Raw genomic sequence first — 25,460 nt, forward strand, 5'->3', positions numbered from 1 at the left:
CGATGAGAATGGTGGCGTGCTCGGTCCTCCTTTTCCTGTAGTCCACAATCATCTCCTTAGTCTTGATCACGTTGAGGGAGAGAGGTTGTTGTCCTGGCACCACACGGCCAGGTCTCTGACCTCCTCCCTATCGGCTCTCATCTTGTTGGTGATCAGGCCTACGACTGTTGTGTCATCGGCAAATTTGATGATGGAGTCATGTTCCTTTCAAGAGCTTGAACACACTCCCTTTAAATGGGAATATGACAGCCTGTATTAACCTGGTTCAGATAGAGCTGAGGGTTGTTTCTCTTCCCCTGAGTACAGTTAGGAGATGTGACTAAGGTGTGATTAGGGTCCCCTTAAGGCTGAACCGTAATCACACCTTAGTCACATCTCCTAAGAGAATAAGCAGGTCCTACTAATTACCCCCAAAACAGCCTGAGCAAAGCCAACAATGAGTACAAACAAGAGGAGGAACCTTGAATGTCTCAAACTTTCCTTGGAGAGAAAGGGTGAACATACGCCTCTCGCACACTACTTCTCTGTAAAGGTGAATTACTCAGTTTGCTACATACTTCTCAACATCTTCCAGTTTCTCGGCTGAATCCTCAGTCATTATTGAAGTAAGGCGACATGAAAATACTTTTAAGACACAGCTGCGTCTAGACATTCACCCCCAGCGAAACCAAAGATCAATATATATTGACAGGTTTCAGAATGAGAATCTAGCAAGTCCTATGGCTATTCCGCTGAGAGGAGACGAGGAGATTGGCAAAACAAGGACAGCCAGCCAGCCAAACACTAGCTACCCTATGGTTTGGCTCATTACTAAATACATTGTGATAGACTAGCATCCTGTCCAAAGGGTGTACTTTTCCATCAAGCTGCCTCACGCTACAGAAACAAGAGATTGGCTCTTACCCTATGGGCTGTTCTGACTTGGACTAGGTTACATACTTTAAAAGGTTGTCTCCTCGTCTCCTCTCAGCGGAATAGCCATATCCCCATTTAAAGGGAGTGTGATTAGACGCATCCTTGTGATGCGAGGACAAGGCAACCTAACCCTCCCCCAGTATCCCATCTGTTTGGTTCGCATCCTCTCACCGACAGCCAACTGATTAGTAAACTCTCAACCCACATATGAACAATAACTGAAGGAAAGACACAAAAAAAGCAAAGCGTTGTATTTGGGTCAGCTGCACTATTCCCAATGTACCAAGTGGGATTTAGTGATAAATTTAGCCAAGAAGAAGAGGGATACTATAGGAGTACCTCTGTCTGTGTCCGTGCATGCATCCCAAATGACACCCTATTCCCTATGTTGTGCACTACTTTAACCAGGGACCTGCTGAAAATTAGTGCACTACATTGGGAATAGTGTGCCATTTAGGACATAAAGCATGAAGCTCTTAATAAAGTCAGAGGGAGGCAACCATGAGTCAAGGCAAAGGGAACGGAAACTGTGGAACAACCTGTCGCTGACAGTGTCACACATTAGCAGCCTATAAGGACCTCCTCTGTGGTTTGTAACAGGGCTGTGTACCTGCCAACCCCTTCTACCCTCCAACTACCCCCCCCCCCCCCCCCCCCCACACACACACACACACACCCTTGCTCACCCCTGGCTGACATTCTCCTCTCTCACTTTTAATTGCCCCCCTGGGGGCTCTTTCTGGGTTGCCGTGGAAGTCTGGGTTGCCGTGGCTCAACGGGCGCGATAGGGTGCTGCCTCGCAGTGTCGCTCATCCTCTCTCATTAGGAGAAAAAAGACAAAGGGAGAGAGCGAGAGTGAGATAGGAAGGAGAGAGAGAGCAAAATGAAGGAGAGAGAGAAGACCTAGAGAGAGAGAGACAGAGAGAGAGAGAGAGAAGACCTAGAGAGAGAGAGAAGACCTAGAGCGAGAGGGAGAGAGTAAGATAGAGAAAGATAGAGGAAGGAAGAAAGGAGAGAACAAGAGGAGGATGGGTAGGACTGCTGCTCCTAGGTCAGCTCTGTTCTGCCTGCTTCCAGACAGTATGCACGAAATGCCGCCAATGGTATTTGGTGTAGTTACACATCCATACTGGAAAAGCCATTCATGGATATATTTGTGTGACTCACTGTGTCTCCATCTCTATCTCTGTGTCCCTGTGTTTGATAAGAGCAATAGATACTTAATAGCTAATTGTTATGCGTTGAAATGTTATTTCATGTAATTGTATGAGTGTAGAATCATTTAGCTCCAAATTGCCAGCAGACACATTCATTTTGCTCACCCTGCATGGAACACAATGCTGTATTATTGCCATATGTAGTGTCTCCAGACAATCTGTGACAGGCAATTTCAAGCAATCTTTTTTTTTCAAACAGTTGCAATTAAATGGTGCAGAACTGGATGCAAGGAGAGAGAGGGAGTAAAAGGTGGAGGGAGAAAATCAAGCAGTGTTGGGGTTGTTGTAAACACATTCTCTTAACTGGGAGGATATAATTGTTGTGTCATGTTCCATTACACAGGTTCATTATGATGCTGACACTCACTGGGGCTGGGAACCAAGAAAAGAGAGGAGAAATACTCATCACGCACAGGCACACAGATGTAGAGAAATCTAAGCTATGAATGTAACTGACCTACTGGTCCACTGTCTGGAGAACTATGGGGTCAGAGAGTTGGGGCGGTGTCCCAAATGGCACCCTATTTCATACAGCGTACTACTTTTGTATCCTCACAGTTAAAAGTAGTGCACTACATAGGGAATATGATGCCATTTGGGACAGCATGCAGGGCCTTTCTATACAGTTAGTCAGGCATTAGCTTCCAGACTTCCATGGTGACATTATGAAGAAATCTATTGAAAGGACAGACTGCCTGCCTCCCACCAGAGCAGAACTTTGTGTGTGTGTGAGAGAGAGAGAGAGAGAGAGAGAGAGAGAGAGATGGGTGCAGGCTGCCCACTTTGGGCTCTTTAGAGTAGACACCCCAAACTGTAAGACATTTCTTTAATTTCAACAGTAAAAACACTATAGAAAGTACAGTAAAATATAAATGTGTTTTACAGAATTCATTATGGTGTATTGTGGGGAAATGTTGGCGGGGAAAAAGTGTGTGTGTGTGTGTGTGTGTGTGTGTGTGTGTGTGTGTGTGTGTGTGTGTGTGTGTGTGTGTGTGTGTGTGTGTGTGTGTGTGTGTGGAGGAGCTGAAGACTGGAGGTATTAGAAGGCTCTGAGAAGTGACCGCGGAGACCACATTGTATTTCCAACTACACTGCTGAGTCCTACAGCAAATCAATAGCTCCCAGTCCCCCTCGCCCCCTCACCATTGTCAATTAAGGAAATTCATCAAGCCAAGTGCGTGGGGACTTGGGAAAGAAAAGGATGGAAAGAAGAGGGTAAGAATGAGGGAAAGAGGAGGGAAAGAGAAGAGGAAATAGAAGAGAGGAAATAGAAGGATGGAAAGAGAAGGATGGAAAGAGATGGAGGGAAATAGAAGAGAGGGAAATGAACACGCTCATAGGAACATTTAGATTTGAACCAGAGCTTTCCACGTGAGAGTTACTTAGAGAGAGATTGTGAGTGGGCTATGGGTTCGGGTACTCTAGTGCATCATAGGAAATAGGATTCCATTTGGGATGTGACCTATATTCCCGCCCTGGACATTATTAAAAGGATGACAGGCCGTCACTCTCACCTGCTGTCTGTTGTGACCAATGGGTTCTTATTCCCCTGCTGAGGCAGGCAAAGGACACATGCAAAGTGACTCCCGCATCGCAAGCGTCCGAAAATCCCTATGATAGGGAATATCAGCTGAAGCGCATACAGCAGGCAAATTAGAGGAGCTTTGACATAGGCTATAATAAACTGCAAGGCATGAGGAAAAAGAGAAAGGGGGACCTAACCCATCAACTTTTACCATTTAAGTTTTGCCTCATAAGGGGAAAGGAGGGTTGAAAGCAGGGAGGTGGGGCAGGGAGAGAAGCCTTGGCTTGGATGGCTAGAAGGAGAGAGAGAAGACAGGTAGGGTAATGGATGGGCTAGACACACACACACACACACACACACATACACATATACACACACACACACACACAGCTCCTCTCCTGACTGTCCTGCTGACTCTGCTCTGACAGGACATTTCTACCTCTCCTTCACTCCCTCCATCTCTCCCTTTCTCTCTCTATCCTCTTTCTCCATCTCTCCCTCCATCTCTCCCTTTCTCTCTCTATCCTCTCTCTCTGCCTAGTCTGACCCTCCCTCTCTCTCTCCATCTCTCCCTCCATATCTATCTGTGCCCACCCTACCCTGACCCTACCTCTCCCTTCATCTCAATTTCAGCTTCTCCCTCCCTCTCGCTATCCCTCTCAATGTGTCTTGACCATTCTGTCTTTCCCTCTCTCTTTCAATCTCCCTCCACTTTCTGCATGCAGGTCCAGATACTTTTTCCTTTTCGTCCTGTGAAAAGCAGAGCTGCTGTATAGCGGTCTGCATCTCTATATCTGAGCCGAGCCTGTGTTTGTGTGTCCCAAATGACAACCTATTCCCTGTATAGTGGACTACTTTTGACCAGTAATAGTATTGGCCCTGGTCAAAAGTAGTGCATTATAGAGTGAATAAGGTGCCATTTCTGGACACAATCTGTATGTGATAATGGTGCTGCTGGTTCCCAGTGTGCCCACTGATAACCCAGTGCCTGCACCCCAACGGTGCCACACCCAGACAGGATTAATGAGCACCCAGACAGGAATAATGAGCACCCAGACAGGAATAATGAGCATAGGAGCATGTCCTTCCTCATGGATTGTTTTTTGAGTGAGTGAGTGAGTGAGTGAGTGAGTGAGTGAGTGAGAATGTGTGTGGCAGTGTGTGATCTGTGCTTTCAAGACAGGGCCCGATTGTGTGGTTTGCAAACAGCCATTTTGGGCACTGCATCACAGTGCTAGAGGCATCACTACAGACCCTGGTTCGATCCCGGGCTGTATCACAACTGGCTGTGATTGGGAGATCCATAGGGCGGCGCACAATTGGCCCAGCGTCATTCTGTTTAGGGGAGGGTTTGGCCGGGGTAGGCCGTCATTGTAAATACGATTTTTTCTTAGCTGACTTGCCTAGTTAAATCAAATATAATATTAAAACACAGTATCTTTATATTGATCTCAAAGTAATAAACTCAAGTTGACATTGCTCAGGGTCTCCATTGACAGCCTGCTGGCTCTGATAACAACGTGTTCCCACGCAGATTGTTTAAAGAGATACATCAAGCTGAACATGCAGACCTGGCAGTCTTTTAAATGTTAATTCAGTTTCTTAATTGAGATATGATGTGTGGCAGTATACACAGAAAACAAAAGTATACAAAACATTGGGAACACCTTCCTTTTGCCCTCAGAACAGTTTCAATTCGTCAGGTCATGGACTCTACAAGGTGCCGAAAGAGTTCCACAGGGTTGCTGGTCCATGTCAATTCGAATGCTTCCCACAGTTGTGTCAAGTTGGCTGGATGTCCTTTGGGTGGTGGACACTTCTTGATACACTCAGGAAACTGTTGAGCGTAAAAACCCCAGCAGAGTTTCAGTTCCTGATGCAAACCGGTGTGCCTGTTACCTACTACCATACCCTGTTCAAAGGCACTTACATTTTTTGTTTTACCCAATCACCCTCTGAATACCACACATACACAATCCATGTCTCAATTGTCTCAAGGCTTAAAAATCCTTAATAAACCTGTCTCCTCCCCTTCAACTACACTTATTGAAGTGGATTTAGCAAGTGACATCAATAAGGGATCATAGCTTTCACCTGGTCAGTCTATGTCATGGAAAGAGCAGGTGTCCTTAGTGTTTTGTATATAATAGATGTGTAGGATTCCAATTATGCCCTTTATAGCTGTGTCAACGTGTGAATGGAGAATTAGACTCATTATGTTGACTCCTATTTCTTTAAAGGGGCAATTGGAAGTGTCATTTCTGAGAGAGAGGCTACAGAACCCTACATTATCATAGTGGCAAACTGTTCTAACAGCACTAACAGCACTGACTGTGTGTTCTATGTTCCAGATACTGGCTGGATCTGAGGCCCTAAAGGCAGACTGATGGCCCATGCTGCTGCTGCAGACCTATACCCAGACCAGGAGGAGTGACCCAATGACTAAATGTCTGACTAAAGACCACTGATCATTTCAAACTAACACCCAGAGGGAAGAGACCATAAACTACAATCAAGCTGTGGTTGAAGCTTTGTAACTATTGACCTGGCAGTCATGTTGAGAGGCAGAACTGTCCTTCTCCTGCTGGTCCTCTGGGCGTACCTTTGTTCCCATGGGGACGGGCTGCGTGCCCTGAAGAGGACTACAGGGGGTCGGCGGGGGGTGGCGTTGACGCTGACGGGGCAGGATGCCAACGGAGTGCCTCTGAGACGCTCCAAACGAGGATGGATGTGGAATCAGTTCTTCCTGCTGGAGGAGTACACAGGGTTGGATAACCAGTATGTTGGAAAGGTACAGCATGATGTTAACTCTCTCTTTCACTCTTTTCTGTTTTCTTTTCATTATAATGAAAAATGTGATGTTGGTTGGTTGAATAAGACATGAATATGTCAGTAATACACTCTTTCTGCAATATAATCCATACACCTCACATGTGATCATTTCCCAGAGTGAATTCTGTTCGGGATACTATAACACCTAGACAATGATTTAGGTCAATTTAGCATTTCCCCAACTAATGGCCTACTAAAAGATTGGGAGAGGGGAAGCTGATCCTGAAGCTGTACCTAGGGGAAAGCTGTACCCGTAGTACTGCCTCCTAGGCTGAGTCAAATGTAGAGTTGTCTGATGTGTTTAGTGCTGACTGTCAGCAACTATATGTGGTAGCTCGGCCGATGTCCACTCCAGTTATAGTATCAAAGCATCCTACGGAGGTAGCGGACTAGCGGAGGCCTACAGCCAAACACACAGGCTTCTTACAGCCATTATTTGTCCAACAAAAAACACAACTTTGACCTAGATAGCATTGCGGAGAGTATGCCTACAAGGAACAATATCAAAAAAGCCCATGCATTACATGCTAGACAAGAGAGTCAAGGAAGTCAAGATATCACTCTGTCGTACTACGTACTGTAATTGAGAAGACTATTAAAGTGAAGCATCCCAGCCATTTTAAGACGAGTGAGTGAGGAGGGAGAAAGTGCGGATGTTTTGTGAGGATTGGTATTTGTCCCAATTGGCACCCTATTCCTTATATAGTGCATTAAAAGTAGTGCACTATATAGAGAATAGGGTGCCATTTGGGACGCAAAAATGAATGAATAGGGTATGTTTGCTTTGCATTCGTGGCCGTGACGTCAGTCCCTCCCTCCGTCCGTCCAGGGGATAGAGTCACCCAACCCAAATGAGATTCCACAACACAACGAAGTCCCCAAGTGAGACATTCAGCCTGGCTTCTAAAAGGATTACACAGCTCGTGAACGAACGAAGCAGAGGAGGGGAAGAACAAAAACGAGAAAATAGAAGAAAAGACGTTTAGACAGGGAAAAAAAAGAAATAAAGACAAGAAAAATAATAAAAGAACGTATAAGACGTTCGACATCAAAAGTCAACCACTGGAGCATAATCAAAACACTTTATCTCCTTTGAGCACTGATTGATGTGGAGGCTCATCCTTTACTGTGTAAAGGACTAATAGACAGCACGCACACTCACAGCAACAAACCTTTGAGCTGCGGTGTGGCCGTGGGGATGGAACAAAAACATTTTCTCCAGTCGTTTCATCCTGAACAGAAACACTTTTTTTCATTCCATTCCACTGCTCCGACCAGCAAAACAACGTTCCGAACCGGTACGAACCCCAAAGAAACGAACGGTTTATATCGTTACTTTCTCTTCCTTATGAAATGTATGTTTTTCATATTTAGCGCCTTCAATTACTTCACCAATCAGTACGGATATAGCTGGCAAGGTAGCTGTTTACATGCGTGATGGACAGACAGTAGCTTATGGCGCAAGATGCGACTTACATTTTATGGGTTATGGAGAGAGCGAGAAAGGGTTAAGGAGGATGGTTGAAGCGCTGGGCATCGTGTTATGACATGCATTATCTGAATTAGGTCCACAGAGCTATACCTAGGAGGAGCTTTTTTATATATGCTTGGCCACGCTACTTCAAATCACACTGCGTATACTGCTTGCTCAGCCACACCAGTGTGTCGGAAGAAACACTGTTTGACTGATGACCGAAGTCAACTTGCAGGTGCACAAGCGTGCCACAAGGAGTTGCTAGAGCGCAATTAGCTAAGGAAAGCCCCCCCTTCCCCTACCCAGGATGACGCTGGGCCAATTGTGTGCCGTCCTATGTGGCTCCCGATCAAACCCAGGCTTATACTGGCGCCTGAGCCCTGTGATGCAGTGCTTTTGACCGCTGCGTCACTCAGGGACTGAGGAGCGGCTTCTATGGAGGTCCTTTGAATGTCTTTTGAGCTTGAACTAGCCAGCTAACAAGCTTGTGTGTGCGGAGTGGCACCAGAATTAAAAGCAAGTCTTACCTTTTTGTGGTTAATACATTCAACGTTAAACGTGATAACTAGGCCTAAAGTATCATTAACTAGCATTGAACAAGTTGATCAATTCTTCTCTAGCTAATTAATATATTCCTATCTTCTGAATCACAATTGTACAGTAGCCTATGGTTCGGAGGGAGAAGGGGCAGGTTGCCTAGACACGCACACACACTGGCAAAGATTTTCAGCTTGCAGGCAGACACTGGAATATGTTTCTGAGTGACAAAGTCGGGGCTTTGCATAGGTGCTTTTTTGCCCGTTTTTTTTTTGTGGGACGAGAGAAACATTTCTGGAACGTAAATTATTGTTATTAACCGGTTCCTGTGCTTTTCAAATAACGGTTCTGTTCCGGAACAGTATGGATCACTTTCATTCCAGGTTCCGTTCTGTTCCTTGAAAATGTTTGTTATTTTCCGGTTTTCGGTTCTGTTCCCTGAACCAGATCCAACCCCTGGTACAGACACACTGAGGAATCTGGTTGCCACAGTTGGAGGTTGTTCGTAGATTCTAATGCTCGTTAGTGGCCGGGAACTTGACTTTGAGCGAATCAGAGAGCACGATTCTCCATGTGGGGGAGCTGACAGAAGTGACAAGAAAAAGGTCAAATGAGGGCACTTTTCCCAGTGTAATCCACCCCCTTTTCATCAAAATTAACTAACTAATTAAATTAACTAACTAAAACTATAAAGCTGTGAAATACATATTTTAAGTCTAGATATAAAAGGAATGGCGTGGTAAGTGCAGCACAGCGCACACAACACTAAATGCTTTACCATGCTAGCTATCTAGAAAGAAAATAAAGAAATATTTTAATTCACTCTCCATTATCCCATACTGCAAGTGCCAGTTTGCTTGCTAGCTAATGTTAGCTAAACAGTTAGCATCTCAACAGCTAAAAGGGCAGCTGCTTCATTAAAAAACAAATCCATTGTGATTTAATTATAATGTTGCTAACTACACTAGTTATGGCCAACTGGTTAGTATCAACAAGAGTTTTCTACAAATTCTAGCTAGCCTGCAACAACATTAGCACAGCTTGCCAGTTAGCTTAAATTAGCTACAGCAGGCACAAGACTACCATACAAGACTGCCACTTTGTGGTCTGCAGTATTGAAGATTAAACGGTTCTATGTGAACAACAAAAAATGAACTGCCGACACTCTGGGCAGAGGTACTAAGTAGTCTACCTATCAGCAGTCAGATTTTTTTGTGTGTCTTACCCTTAAATTAAGAGGCTTTCTACTGAAGCATCAAGCCATGGAGGAGTGTTTCACTTAATGAAGCCTCTCTGAGCGATGTGTGTTATCACACAAATACACACAGATTCCGGGACCTTTGCGCACACACATGCACACACAGTCTTGTACAGCTAACTTTATGGCGACACCAATTCAGTCCCATTCAAAACCATAATCCCCCTAAACCTAATCCGTACTCTTAACCCTACAGTAACCCTAACCTTAACCCAAAAACCTAACCTAAACCCTGAAAACTAACCCTAGCTCCTAACCCTAAACCTAGTTCTAACCCTGACACTAATTCTAACCGTATCCCTAAACACATTAGAAATAGCATTTAACATGTCCCCAGTTGGTCAAATTTTTGTTTGTTTACTATTCTTGTGGGGACTTTTGTTCGCACGCACGCACACGCACACGCACACACACACACACACAGAAAGTCACATCACAGGCGCCAGAACAGAGCAACACAAAAGGGAAACCTTTTGTCATTGAGGTTGACTCTATCTGAGTGAGGGAACACAGCACAGAACAATAACATTTTTGTTACAGAAGGAGACAATGAATTGGAAATAACACAATGGCAGGTTATAAACAAGGGCTGAGTCCCAAATGGCACCCTCGTCAAACAAGGCCCTCGTCAAAAGTGTTGCACTAGATAGGGACTAGGGTGCAATTGGGGATGCAACCAAGGGGTTGCTTCTCTTGCTTTTCTACACACATATAAAATTATGAAACTACTGCAGTTGAATTAGGTCCTCCTCTTCCCCCTTATCCCTCCTTTAAAACAGTTATTCTATAAACTCCATCTCCGGAGTTACTTTTATGATTTCTTTATTGGGTTCTGAAATGCTAACAAATGAAATCAGATGAAATCTCTCCCGAACAAAGGGGAGAATAAAACAAAGGCAGATGAATGAAGGAGAGGCATGAAAGGATGGAAAAGGAGAAAAATAAACGACTGGAGAAGTAGACCATAGCCCAGTCAGTGTTACTGGTTTAGTGCGTCCCTAATGGCACCCTATTCCCTACATAGTGCACTACATTTGACCAGAGCCCTATGGGCACTTCTCAAAAGTAGTGCAGTAAATAGGGAATAGGGTTCCATTTGGGACCCCTGAATTGGTTGTTGTCTTGGTGTGTACGGGCCGGGTGGTTGGTTTTCCTGGAGGAAGAAAAGAGAATCATCGTACAGTGAGTCTCATTAGCAGTCGAGCCGCATATCGTACCTCAGAGAGCCTGGGCTGTCACTGGGGGAGAGTTTGTTTGCTTATTTCATTATTTTCCTGCTTTACCAAAGGGCACATTCCTAGTGAAAATGGTTAATGGCCTGTGGTTGAGGAGTATTTGTGCTGTACGATCATATCTCATAAAGTATTTACAGACCCTGATAGGCCCCAGTGGTTCGCTTGGCCTGGTGGGTATGGTCTCTTCCCGCATCCCAAGCAAGCAGTTATATTCTATCTATATTCTCCCCCGAGCTCCCCTCTGCTCCTCTCCCTTCACCGCCCGGCCCTGCTTACCCCACAGTAATGGGCCGGGAAATGAATGGGAAAAAAGCAAATTAGAGAAATAATAATGCACAGGGTTAGGCTGGCACCCCACCCCTAGTTAGTCTAGCTGTGTTTGAGTCAGTGTCTGCCTGAAACATACATAGCTTGCAACCCAAATGGCACCCTATTCCTTACTTAGTGCAATATGTTTGACCAGAGCCCTATGGGCGCTGGTCAAAAGTAGTGCACTTCATAGGGACTAGGGTGCCATTTGGGACAAACCCGTAGGCTATGTGGGGAGCAGTCCAGCCTCAGAGTCCCCAAAGGGGGGGGGGGGGGGGGGGGGGCTCTTCTCTGTTCTCCGCTTCTTTTCATGCTCCCCCATCCCCAGCTGCTCACCTTGGCGTAGAGAGGGGTATGAGTTTGTAATATGGCACACACAGAAGCTCTTTCTGTATCTGTGCCATGGAAACGCCTCGGTCTCCGGCAGCAACCTGGAGCACACATTTGCTGTGTTTGTTGATGAAGGCGATAACCCCCTGTCTGCCTAGTGTATGTAAGTGTGTGAGAGAGAGTGACAGAGAGACTCACATATGCCCTGGCCGTGAACAGAGTAACAGGCCCATGCTCTACTAATGCAACCCCCCAAAGCTCCATCCTGTAACCTGAGAGGTAATTTATCAGATGCTCAACATGCTCTGCTCACACCTACTGTAAATGTCTGGGCTCGAAATCAAAGGAAAACAACACTATGGAACACAAATCTTTTACTATCTCATCCTGGAATATACAAGGTCTGAGGTCATCTGCCTTTGACCTAAAGAGCAGGAACCCAGACTTCATCAAATAAATTGGAAACACAGACATTGCATCCTACAAGAAACATGGTATAGAGGAGACGGACCCACTAGTTGCCCTCTAGGTTACAGAGAGCTGGTAGTCCCATCCACCAAACTAACAGGGGTGTAACAGGGGTGAAACAGGGAAGAAACTCAGGAGGTATGCTAATTATGTATAGAGCAGACCTAACCCACTATGTACTACCTATATCCCCCAATAGAATCCCCATACTTTAACGATGACAGCTTCTCCATCCTAGAGAGGGAGATCTACCATTTCTAGGCCCAGGGACATATAATGTACTAGTCTGTGGCAACCTAAATGCCAGAACTGGACAAGAACCTGACACCCTCAGCACACAGGGGGACAAACACCTACTTGGAGGTGACAGTATTCCCTCCCAAATATGCCCCCACCCGACAAAACTATGACAAAATTGGCTTTTTACCAAATTACTTTATGACAGACAACATATTCACCCTGCATATCCTAATTGACAAACAAACAAACAAACCCAAAACAAAGGCAAAGTTTTCTCATGCTTTGTTGACTTCAAGAAAGCGTTTGACTCAATGTGACATTAGGGTCTGCTATACAAATTGATGGAAAGTGGTGTTGGGGACAACATTATGAAATCCATGTGCACAAAAGTGTGCGGTTAAATTTGGCAAAAAATACACTTTTCTTTCCACAGGGCAATGGGGTGAGACAGGGATGCAACTTAAGCCCGACACTCTTCAATATATATATAAAAGAATTGGCAAGGGCACTAGAACAGTCTGCATCATCCAGACTAACCCTGCTAGAATATGAAGTCAAATGTCTACTGTTTGCACATTACCTAGCGCTTCTGTTCCCAACCAAGGAGGTTCTACAGCAGCACCTAGATCTTCTGCACAGATTCATTCAGGCTTGGGCCCTGACAGTAAATCTCAGTAAAACAAAAATAATGGTGTTCCAAAAAAGGACCAGTTTCCTGGACCACAAATATAAATTCCATCTAGACACCGTTGCCCCAGAGCACACAAAAACGGATATATACCTCTGCCTAAACATCAGCGCCATAGGTAACTTTCACAAAGCTGTGAACGATCTGAGAGACAAGGCAAGAAGGGCCTTCTATGACAACAAAAGGAACATAAAAATACTTGAATCAGTTATAAAACCCATTGCCCTTTATGGTTGTGAATTCACTAAATGGGACAAACCACATTGAGACTCTGCATGCAGAATTCTGCAAAAATATCCTTTGGGTACAACGTAAAACACCAAATAATGCATGCAGAGCAGAATTAAGCCGATACCTGCTAATTATCAAAATCCAGAAAAGATGCGCTCAATTCTACAACGACCTAAAAGGAAGAGATTCCCAAACCTTCCATAACAAAGCCATCACCTACAGAGAGATGAACCTGGAGAAGAGTCCCCTAAGGAAGCTGGTCCTGGGGCTCTGTTCACAAAAACAAACAGACCCCACAGAGCCCCAGGACAGCAACACAATTAGACTCAATCAAATCATGAAAAAACTAAAAGATAATTACTTGACACATTGGAAAGAATGAACAAAAAAACAGAGCAAACTAGAATAATATTTGGCCCTAAACAGAGAGTACACATTGGCAGAATACCTGACCGCTGTGACTGACCCAAAATTAAGGAAAGCTTTGACTATGTACAGACTCAGTGGGCATAGCCTTGCTATTGAGAAAGGTCACCATAGGCAGACCTGACTCTCAAGAGAAGACAAGCTATGTGCATACTGCCCACAAAATGAGGCGGAAACTGAGCTAAACTGAGCTAACCTCCTGACACATATTTCCCTCAGATTACACAGACCCACAAAGAATTTGAAAACAAATCCAATTTTGATTAAACTCCTATATCTATTGGTTGAAATACCACAGTGTGCAATCATAGCAGCAAGATTTGTGACCTTTTGCCACAAGAAAAGGGCAACCAGTGAAGAACAAACACCATTGTAAATACAACCCATATGTATGTTTATTTATTTTCCCTTTTGTACTTTAGCTAGTTGCACATCGTTACAACAGTGTATATAGACATAATATGACATTTGAAATGTCTCTATTATTTTGGAACTTGTGTGAGTGTAATATTTAATGTTCACTTTATTGTTCATTTCACTTTTGTTTATCCATTTCACTTGCTTTGGCACTTTAAACATACGTTTCCCATGCCAATAAAGCCCCTTGAATTAAATTGAGAGAGAGAGACAGAGAGACAGAAAGATTATGGAACTGTAGCAATGTGTCTCTCCTGTGTGTGCATGCATGTGTGTGGTGTGTGTCTCTTGTGCGTCCCTCTGCGTTATGGGGTGTGATGAGGTCGGGCAGTGACGAGGCTGTTGAACATCTGTCTGACAGTGTTACAGGGAGTAGGACGAGATGTCTGAATAAGATACTAGGGGCCCGTCCCAAATGGCATCCTATTCCCTATATGGTGGAATAATATAGTGCTCTGGTCAAAGTAGTGCAGTGTATAGGGCCTAGGGTGCTATTTGGGACACAGATTAGGCCAATACTCCTACACTCCTCTCTCTCGCTCTCTCTCCTATTTCCTGTCCCCTAACTGCTGTCAGTCAGAATCGTTTAAGACTTCTCTCTCCCGCTGAGTCAGCTGTGGAATCATATTATTTATCATTTCGTTGCTGTAGTTACTTTCTTTGTTCTGAATTCTGTCAGCGAGGTAATATTCAAATTAGAGGAGAAAATAAATTCAGCTGCAACGTGAGTCCAAACTTTGAATAAGTTTATATGAATTATATGAAAGAAAAAATACACGCTTACTTGATTAATTCCCAACATGTTATTCTGAAATATATGTTTAACATTAAAGTGTTTATTTATTTTAAATCTATTACAGTTTATTTTGAATTTACAATTGTTGCCAGGAAGGCTAGTTGTGTTTATATGAGTCAACTAAGTCCCTATGGGCCCTGGTCAAAATTTGTGCACTACATAGGCGATAGGTTGCCATTTGGGACATACTCAGACTATTGGCGGACACCACAGGGCTAAAAGGGTAACTGGCTTGTTGGACTAAGGGTCTTTTCTAAAACCATAAGCATGCCCAATAATGCTGTGATACTCAAATGGCAGCCAAATGTGTCTACCATGACATCTGCTGTGCTAATAACATACATTAAACTGACAGAAAAAAATAATACAATATTCCATCTCCTAATTTGCAGAATTAGTGTTAAAAATGATGTGATGTAAAAAAATAAATGTTTAATGTATTAATTAATGTATTATTACCATTCATAAATGTTATGATTAATGGATCTTGCAAAGTTTATTTATTGATATACAGTATATCTTTATTTTATGGGGTGGGGTGGGGGAGGGGTAAATCAGATTTAATATTTTGCTGATTGATTGTGGCTTCTATCAGTGTAATTGTCTGCATCATTTCGAATCCACAATATGTTTTGGGTAAATATATATACAGTACCAGTCAAAAGTTTGGACACACCTATTTTTTTTATTACTATTTTCTACATTGTAGAATCATAGTGAAGACATCAAAGTATGAAATAACACATATGGAATCATGTAGTAACCAAAAAATAAAAATGTGATAAACAAATCAAAATATATTTTACATTTGAGATTCCTCAAAGTTGCCACCCATTGCCTTGATGACAGCTTTGCACTCTCTTGGCATTCTCTCAACCAAATTCACCTGGAATGCTTTTCCAACAGTCTTGAAGGAGTTCCCAGATATGCTGAGCACTTGATGGCTGCTTTTCCTACACTCTGCGGTCCAACTCATCCCTGTCACGTTTGTTATATGGAGGAGACCAAGGCGCAGCGTGATGTGAATACATACTTATTTAATTAAGAAAACACTAAACAAACTTACAAAAACAACAAAATGAATGTGACGCTATAATATAATAGTGCAGACACAGGCAACTAGACATAGACAATAACCCACAGAGAACCTAAGGAATATGGCTGCCTAAATATGGTTCCCAATCAGAGACAACGATAAACAGCTGCCTCTAATTGAGAACCAATCTAGGCAACCATAGACATATATAACACATATACTAGTAAACACCCCCTAAAACATACAAAACCCCTAGACAAGACAAAAACACATAAATCACCCTTGTCACATCCTGACCTAACCAAAATAATAAAGAAAACAAAGAATACTGATTCACTCGGTCTCCTCTGAACAGTTGATGTGGAGATGTGTCTGTCACTTGAACTCTGTGAAGCATTTATTTGGGCTGCAATTTCTGAGGCTGGTAACTCTAATGAACTTATCCTCTGCAGCAGAGGTAACTCTGGATATTCCTTTCCTGTGGTGGTCCTCATGAGAGCTAGTTTCATCATAGCGCTTGATGGTTTTTGCGACTGCACTTTAAACTTTAAAAAGTTCTTGAGATTTTCTTGATAGAATGACCTTCATGTCTTAAAGTAATGATGGACTGTTGTTTCTGTTTGGTTATTTGAGCTGTTCTTGCCATAATATGGACTTGGTATTTTACCAAATAGGGCTTTTATCTGTATACCACCCTACCTTGTCATAACACAACTGATTGTCTCAAACACATAAAAATTCTGCAAATTATGTCACGATCGTCATAATGAGTGGACCAAGATGCAGCGTGGTATGGTTCCATCCCCTTTATTATGAAGTGAAACTCAAAGAAATCAATAAATGCACAAAAAACTAAACGTGAAGCTGCTATAGTGCTCCCAGGCAACTATACATAGTCGAGATCCCACAAAACACAAAGGGGAAATGGCCGCCTAAATATGATCCCCGATCAGAGACCACGATAAACAGCTGCCTCTGATTGGGAACCATGCTAGGCCAATATAGAAATATAATTACCTAGATGACACACCCCGACCTAACCAACATAGGACATAAAAAGCTCTCTATTGTTAGGGCGTGACAAATTAACTTTTACCAAGGCATACCTGTTAATCGAAATGCATTCCAGGTGACTCCCTCATTTAGCTGGTTGAAAGAATGCCAAGGGTGTGATGTCTTCACTATTATTCTACAATGTGGAAAATTGAAGAAATAAAGAAAAACCCTTGAATGAGTAGGTGTGTGCGAACTTTTGACTGGTACTGTATATCTTTAAATATATTTTCCTTCTTTATTATTTTTCACAAACACTGACACCCTCCCCTAATTGGAGTATGCTAATGGACAACAATAATTAGGCTTCCACTTCCAGCTTATATATTAATTTCATGGGTAGTATATTTTACGTTAGTTATTTTTGTTTGTTTTTAGTCCCAGCCTTCAGCTAACCTCAACTACTCCCACATGTATCTCTGAAGACCATCCAGTTTTAATTTCTAAATAGCATATATTTTTCTACTGTGCTGGTATTTTTTACAAATGTTCTGAACCTTTCTATTCTCATAGTTTCATAGTTTGTAAATGAAATATAAGAGTATTATTATATTATTGATTGATTGACTAAGATTTTTCAAATCACCCAGCAGTGCTATTTGCAGAGTTAGCTCCAAGTATATGTTGCAATATTTCAGCTGTTATTGAGCATGTGTCCAAAAACAAGCAGTAACAAAACAAATGATCTAATGAGTCTCTTTGCAACAAAATCAACAGAGCTGGGATGGTTGTATCCCCTGTATTTATAACATTATATTGGTTGCAATAATTTAGTATTATATTTTAAATTGTAAAACTCTAAGTTTTGAATCTGGCATCGTTTTGTATAAATGTTTCATAAACCATGTGCCATGGAATCGGTACATCGAAAACTGAAACTGGTATACTTTTTTATTTATCACAATTTTCTTTATCCAATTTTGGTATTTAATGCAGGTCCGACAGACAAGTTCTTTACCTTCTCCCCTTTCCACTTGCCTCCTCCATTTTTGCTGTGACGTTGCAATAAACTGGTTGTAATTTTGGATAGAGCAGACATTTCCAGATTTTCTTAACTGCATGTGTGACAACTCCACCAGTCCTATTTATGATATAATTTACAAAGATTATGTCGTTTTAGATTTTATTTCTCCCCCCAAAAAAGTATTTTGATCAATTAGTATATTCGAGTTTAACCATAATATTTGTTATGGTATTTGTTCTGTCTTTTCCGGTAGATTAAACAAAAATGTCAACCAGTTTTCTATTGCTTGTTTTAGCCAGTTCGTCAAATTTCTGCACTGCTAGAGCTGTCCGGTGAACTATAAGTGCTGCTATTATGAAGTGGAAACGTCTAGGAGCAACAACGGCTCAGCCACAAAATGGTAGGCAAAATTTGCCGGCAAATTCTGAAGAGTTTAGCACGGAAAAATCATCTGTCCTCAGTTGAAACACTCACTTCTGAGTTCCAAACTGCCTCTGGAAGCAATGTCAGCACCAGAACTGTTCGTCGGGAGCTTCATGAAATGGGTTTTTCCATGGCTGAGCAGCGGCACACAAAGCTAAGATCACCAAGCGCAATGCCAAGAGTTGGCTGGAGGGGTGTAAAGCTTTCCACCGTTGGACTCTGGGGGTATGTGCAATACCATCGGGGGTACGCCAAATAAAAATGTGATTTTTTTATCACATTTAAAAAACAGTCGATTTATATTTTGCAACGGGGCTATGCATTTGCGTGAGTTTTTTTTCTCGCCTGAGTAGCCTCGTTTCACTGCCAAAAATGTAATTAAACCATTTAGTGTTCAGCGAAATAATAACACAATGTCAAATACAGGTAGCCTAGTCAAATAATTAACATCTAATCACATTAACCGTTACTCTATTGCAGGAATTCCACTAACTGTCGTGTGTAGCCAAATGTAGCTGCTGCTCATTCCGTTTGCTCAAAAGGGTATAAATGGTTAAAAGAAGTAAGGCCTGCGTCAATAGAGACACATACCAGCTCTACTGGTAGTACTGCTACTACCAGCAGTACTACACCTGCACCTGTCGACGACACAAGTTGTTCTGCTTCCACGAGCACATCCAATGCTAGCATCAGTAATTCTACATTTGTTGTTCGCCCATCGAGCATGGACATTGACAGTTGTGAATCTGATGCAGCCGAAGAGCTACTGCCCCCTTACCCGGGAAAGCACCGAACAACAGACAGGGATGTTGGACCATTGAAGAGGCGCAAATATGATGAGAACTACATTGATTTGGGGTTCACTTATATTGGGAGTAGTGCCTTTCCTCAGCAGTAGTGTGTTATATGTGCAAAAGTACTATCTCACAACTCGATGAAACCTTCACTCTTGTGCAGACATTTAGAAACAAAACATGCCAAGTTGAAAAATAAGCCACAGGAGTTTTTTGAGCGAGAATTAAGATGACTTTCGAGTAGTAAGACATGTATAAAAGCAACAGATACCATTAATAAGAAAGGTCTAGATGCGTCTTATGGTGAGCTACCGAGTGGCTAGGACAGGCAAGCCCCATACTATTTTGGGGGACTTAATTCTTCCTGCTGCCGCGGATATGGCTGGGACAATGCTGGGGGAAAAGGCCCAAAAAACTATACATACAATCGTTCATCAAACAACACTGTTTTACAACGCATCAGTAACATGGCAGGAGATGTTTTGAATCAATTATTGCTTCGCATACAAGCCTGTGAATTCTATTGGTTACAGCTGGATAAGTCAACAGACGTGGTGGACCTGGCACAGCTCCTGGTATATTTCCGTTACTTTTATGGAGGGTCAATTATCAATGGAAATCAAATGTATCAACCTATGGAGGTCTGGATTTGGAGTCACACTCAAAATTAAAGTGGAAAACCACACTACAGGCTGATCCAACTTTGATGTAATGTCCTTAAAACTAGTCAAAATGAGGCTCAGTAGTGTGTGTGGCCTCCACGTGCCTGTATGATCTCCCTACAACGCCTTGGCATGCTCCTGATGAGGTGGCGGATGGTCTCCTGAGGGGCCTCCTCCCAGACCTGGACTAAAGCATCCACCAACTCCTGGACAGTCTGTGGTGCAACGTGGCGTTGGTGGATGGAGCGAGACATGATGTCCCAGATGTGCTCAATTGGATTCAGGTCTGGGGAATGGGCGGGCCAGTCCATAGCATCAATGCCTTCCTCTTGCAGGAACTGCTGACACACTCCAGTCACATGAGGTCTAGCATTGTCTTGCATTAGGAGGAACCCAGGGCCAACCGCACCAGCATATGGTCTCACAAGGGGTCTGAGGATCTCATCTCGGTACCTAATGGCAGTCAGGCTACCTCTGTGCGGCCCCCCAAAGAAATGCCACCCCACACCATGACTGACCCACCGCCAAACCGGTAGTGCTGGAGGATGCTGCAGGCAGCCGAACGTTCTCCACGGCGTCTCCAGACTCTGTCATGTCAGAATTTGCCAATCTTGGTGTTCTCTGGCAAATCCCAAACATCCTGCACGGTGTTGGGCTGTAAGCACAACCCCTACCTATGGACGTCGGGCCCTCATACCACCCTCATGGAGTCTGTTTCTGACCGTTTGAGCAGACACATGCACATTTGTGGCCTGCTGGAGGTCATTTTGCAGGGCTCTGGCAGTGCTCCTCCTGCTCCTCCTTGCACAAAGGCGGAGGTAGCGGTCTTGCTGCTGGGTTGTTGACCTCCTACTGCCTCCTCCACGTCTCCTGATGTAATGGCCTGTCTCCTGGTAGCGCCTCCATGCTCTGGACACTATGCTGACAGACACAGCAAACCTTCTTGCCACAGCTCGCATTGATGTGCCATCCTGGTTGAGCTGCACTACCTGAGCCACTTGTGTGGTTTGTAGACTCCGTCTCATGCTACCACTAGAGTGAAAGCACCGCCAGCATTCAAAAGTGACCAAAACATCAGCCAGGAAGCATAGGAACTGAGAAGTGGTCTGTGGTCACCACCTGCAGAACCACTCCTTTATTGGGGGTGTCTTGCTAATTGCCTATAATTTTCACCTGTTGTCTATTCCATTTGCACAACAGCATGTGAGATTTATTGTCAATCAGTGTTGCTTCCTAAGTGGACAGTTTGATTTCACAGAAGTGTGATTGACTTGGAGTTACATTGTGTTGTTTAAGTGTTCCCTTTATTTTTTTTTGCAGTGTATATATATATTCCCACATATAATACATGTAATAATATAAGCACTTCTACGAAGGATTGTTACCCATAACAATGGCCTGTAGTAGGAAGTCTACATTTTTGTCACTCACTCACCCAATCCCTCCCAAACAGACCTCTGCCCCTCTCTCACCTAGACCCCCCCCCCCCCCACCCCTGACACACACACACACACACACACAAATGTTCAACAGTTTATCTTGCAAATTTGGTTGATGTTGCCTTTCCAAACTATTGTCTCGTAACCTATTTTTATTTTTTAGACTATGGGATGCACACGTTACCAAATGTCTCCTATGGAGCTAGTGGCCGTAACACTGAAGCATTGTCTTCGTGTGCATCCCAAATGGCACCCTATTCCCTAGTGCACTACTTTTGAACATAGTGCCCCTCCTTTGCTCTATGTCATTATGAAGTGATATCACGGAGGACGGAGGAGAAAGGGCCCTGCATCTACTTCTGGAGGGCGCCTGGTGGCCATGCTCATTGCACATGTGGCTTCGCTCTTCCCCTAGTGACGCTTTAATTACATTTTCAATAGAAATTGATCAGGGGCCATTGTGAATGCACGTCTGGCTGCTGGATTGATTTCTGGGAGAGGTTTTTCTCCTAATTTGAGTAGGAGGCACCCAGATTGGGACGTAAATTAACTTCCATCATAGCGAGGGGTGGTAGAGTGGGTGACTGAAAGAGGAGGGAGACGGGAGGGGTCACAAACAGTGGCAGACAGAGAAAGACGCACGCAGGGCTGTAATGAGGCATTGCGCGCTAAAGCAGTTTGGAAGATAATGATGTTGAATAACTTTATTTTCACTCAACTGACTCTCTGACTTTTCAGATGGTTCGGCACAACAGAACCACACACATAAACAGTCAGTAGCTAGCTTCTCCCAGCTTGGTTATCATTGCTTTCACTTACTGTATCTTTCAGTGTTTACAACAAGCAAATGCAACAATCTTAAAGATACTAATCTTAAAAGGCAGCCATTTTGCTTCCACAGCTTTGTTTCCACACAGAACACAATGAATTAGTAATATTAAGCCTTCCAGCACCTGGAATAAAAACTCATTCATATGTCATAACGAGAGTGAGGTTGCATACTGTCTTTATCCCAAATGGCTCAATTTTTCCTACTGTACTGTATTTAGGGAATAGGGTGCCATTCTGTTGCAGTGCTCCACTCACTGCACAATCTAATATACTCCTTCTGTCCAGAACCAGAAGCTAGCAAGTCACACACCACATATGGTCACACACACTCAGAGGTCACACCCACCACTCCGATAGCTCCTCAGCTGACGCACATACTGTACGCATCACACACACAGACAGATACCGTATGCCTGTATAGGTGGAAAGATGTATTTGGTCATGTGTATGTTTATTAGCATATACTGTATGTGCACTGTGTTCTTGTGTGCATGCAAACGTGTCTGCCTCTGCCCTTTACTTTCATCTGCAATTATCACCATGTCCTTGGTGGTTAAAATAAATAAAAAAGGAGGGAAGACAGCATGAGGAAAAATAGGAAAGACAAGGGTTGTGGCCCAAATGGCACCCTATTCCCTATTTATTGCATTTCCTAAGTAATGCACTATATAGGGAATAGGGTGCCATTCAGGACGTAGACAAGCTTTTGATGAGTTCCCGGAGATAAATATGTTGAGGGGATTTGGTGGCTGAATTAAAATGTCAGCGCAAGCTAAGCTGTTGTTCATGCAGAAAGAAACAGGCCGCATCAGGAGAGACAGCAAATAGTAGAGAGGAGAGGTGTGGAGAGGAGAGGAGTGTAGAGGAAAGGAGGGGAGAGGAGAAGGTGAGGATAGGAGAGGTTTGAAGAGGAGAGGAGAGGATTGAAGAGGAGAGGAGGGATGAAGAGGAGATGAGGAGAGAAGACCCAGTCAGAAGTGGAACGGTCATGTCATGTTTCTACAACATGTTAATAAAGGCATCTGATCTTCTCCGAGTTAGTAAATGGCAGGTTGTATGAACACACATCACTTTTGCTTCTTTGTCCTTTCGGTTTTGTACACCAGCTTCAAACAGCTGAATATACAATATTTGGGGTTATTAAAATATATTTCACAGAGGTTTAGAGTGTACAATGTTTCTTTACAGTAATTGCTTGTTTTGTCACAAACTGACATTTGGCGAGGTGATAGAATTTTAGCAACCGTTTAATTACAAATATTTTTTATTGTGATCTAGTGCTACTGAGAACTGACTTCTCATCGCTCCACAGCTCCACTCAGACGGGGACCGGGGTGACGGTAGCATACGGTACGTCCTGACTGGCGACGGAGCCGGTACTCTGTTCATCATTGATGAGAACTCAGGAGATATCCACGCCACTAAGAGGCTAGACCGGGAGGAGAAGGCCTACTACACACTCCGGGCCAAAGCCGTCAACAGAATCACTAACACCTCTCTAGAGGGAGAGTCAGAGTTTATTATCAAGATCCATGACATCAACGACAATGAACCCAAGTTTACCAAGGATCCCTACTTCACACACGTACCTGAGATGTCCCCATTGGGTATGTATGAACTCCTACACCCTAACCCCTACTTCACACATGTAAAGATCTCCCCACTGGGTACGTATGAGCTTCTACATCACAAATGTACCTGAGATGTCCCCACTTGGTACAGATGTAGGATTTGAACATTTGCCTGTTTGCTATAGCAGGAAAATAATCTTGTGGCAACAGGAAATGTGAATTACTATACGGATTATAATTAATGAACATTTTTGTACGGGTTGATGCACTTTTCTTTCGAGAAAATATGTCTGAAATTTCAAATGGGAAATAACTAACTTGAAAAGCCTTTTTAAGCTGAAATACACCACAATTTTGCATTTCTTGCTCTGCAGGAAAATTCTAAGCTACAAAAGAGTGATCAAATTAAGATCCTACATCTGCATTAGCCCCTACTTCACACATGTACCAGAGATGTCACCACTGGATACATAGGCTACAGAGTGCAACCCTAAATCCAAATCAACCACTTGTGCCTTGGGTGTAACTAACTCACAGCTTGACCGAACGTTTTTAAACAGCGCAGTTAAACTGATAGCCTGGAAATCATTATGAAAGAGGGGGATTCCATGCAGTCAGTGGTAATAATACATTCCAGTCTTGTATCTGCAATGAATAGCAGCATTAGAAGGCTTATGATGTGTGAGACACGATAGAGTTGTTACAAGCAAATGCCTATCTCATTGGATCAATGAGGGCTTTATCAATCATAGTAATGAGAGGAGAGATTGAATGCGTCCCAAATGGCATTTTATTCCTTACGTACATACTGCACCCCTTTAACCAGGTCCCATATGGCTCTGGGCCACGGTCAAAAGTAGTGCACCACATAGGGAATATGGTGCCATTTGAGACGTAGATATTGAGTCATTAAATGAGAATGATTACAGGCCATGCACTGGTTCATTACAGCGAAACAAACAAGGTAAAGCGGTCCAACAATGCTGATTATATCAGATACTTAAGCTAATCTTTTGAATACACTGTTCAGTGTTCAATTACAACACATTAAACACGGGATGAAACAGTCTATATTTCGGTCATGTGTATGCCAATAGCTGGAATCTGCATAATCTATCCAGTTCAGTGGGTAGATGGCTGAAGATATATGACGTGTACTCTGAACACGAACACACTCTCTAACACCTGCGTAAAGCCACACTCTCATCAGTACATTAGCTTTCATCATCGCTCACGTCAAAAAAAACGCAACTGATGGAAATGACGACTTAGAACGTCTAACTTTACAGAGTTAAAGAACTTTGTTCTCTCCTGGTGCTGTAAGTGTGAGTGACAGTGGTGACACAACACAGGCAGGTGACAAACCCCGTCACTCCGTTCACCACATCTAAGTAGGAAAAGCAGTTGCCTGTTGTAACAAGTGAGGTGTGATGCCACAGCCTGAAAGTGGACCTGTTGTGAACCTGCCTTTATAGTGCAATCCACTGTACATTATTTGTCTTGTGAAATCCTGACAATTCCTTCTTCAGAGAGGAGATATCATCATATCACTAAGCTTGAACATTAGTTTATTTATAAAGTAAGAGGTTGAAGAGAAAATAAACTTCAGATGTTTGGCAGTTTGGCAGTAATGTAACGTGCCCACTTATATTCATCCTTGCAGATCTCACTTTGCCACTGAATTAGAACAAGTTTCAGTTGGTTACAATTCCCAATTCCAATCTGTAGCACAATTCTATATTTATGTTAATTTCCATTAACTAAATTCATTCTTCTTATGCATTTAATG

General features: G+C 43.2%; 1 protein-coding gene across 1 annotated transcript in view; it reads left to right on the top strand.

The window, feature by feature from the left end:
• LOC110535568 (cadherin-6) overlaps window positions 1-25,460 on the top strand; it is an 81,120-nt gene that overhangs the window by 35,666 nt on the left and 19,994 nt on the right. Inside the window, exons 2-3 of the mRNA XM_021620633.2 lie at window positions 6,009-6,448; window positions 23,413-23,707. Coding sequence (XP_021476308.1) covers window positions 6,212-6,448; window positions 23,413-23,707 — 532 coding nt within the window. The 5' untranslated portion in view covers window positions 6,009-6,211. The remainder of the gene's footprint in view (window positions 1-6,008; window positions 6,449-23,412; window positions 23,708-25,460) is intronic.

Source organism: Oncorhynchus mykiss, chromosome 11 (genome assembly GCF_013265735.2).
Source record: "Oncorhynchus mykiss isolate Arlee chromosome 11, USDA_OmykA_1.1, whole genome shotgun sequence".
Taxonomy (NCBI): domain Eukaryota; kingdom Metazoa; phylum Chordata; class Actinopteri; order Salmoniformes; family Salmonidae; genus Oncorhynchus; species Oncorhynchus mykiss.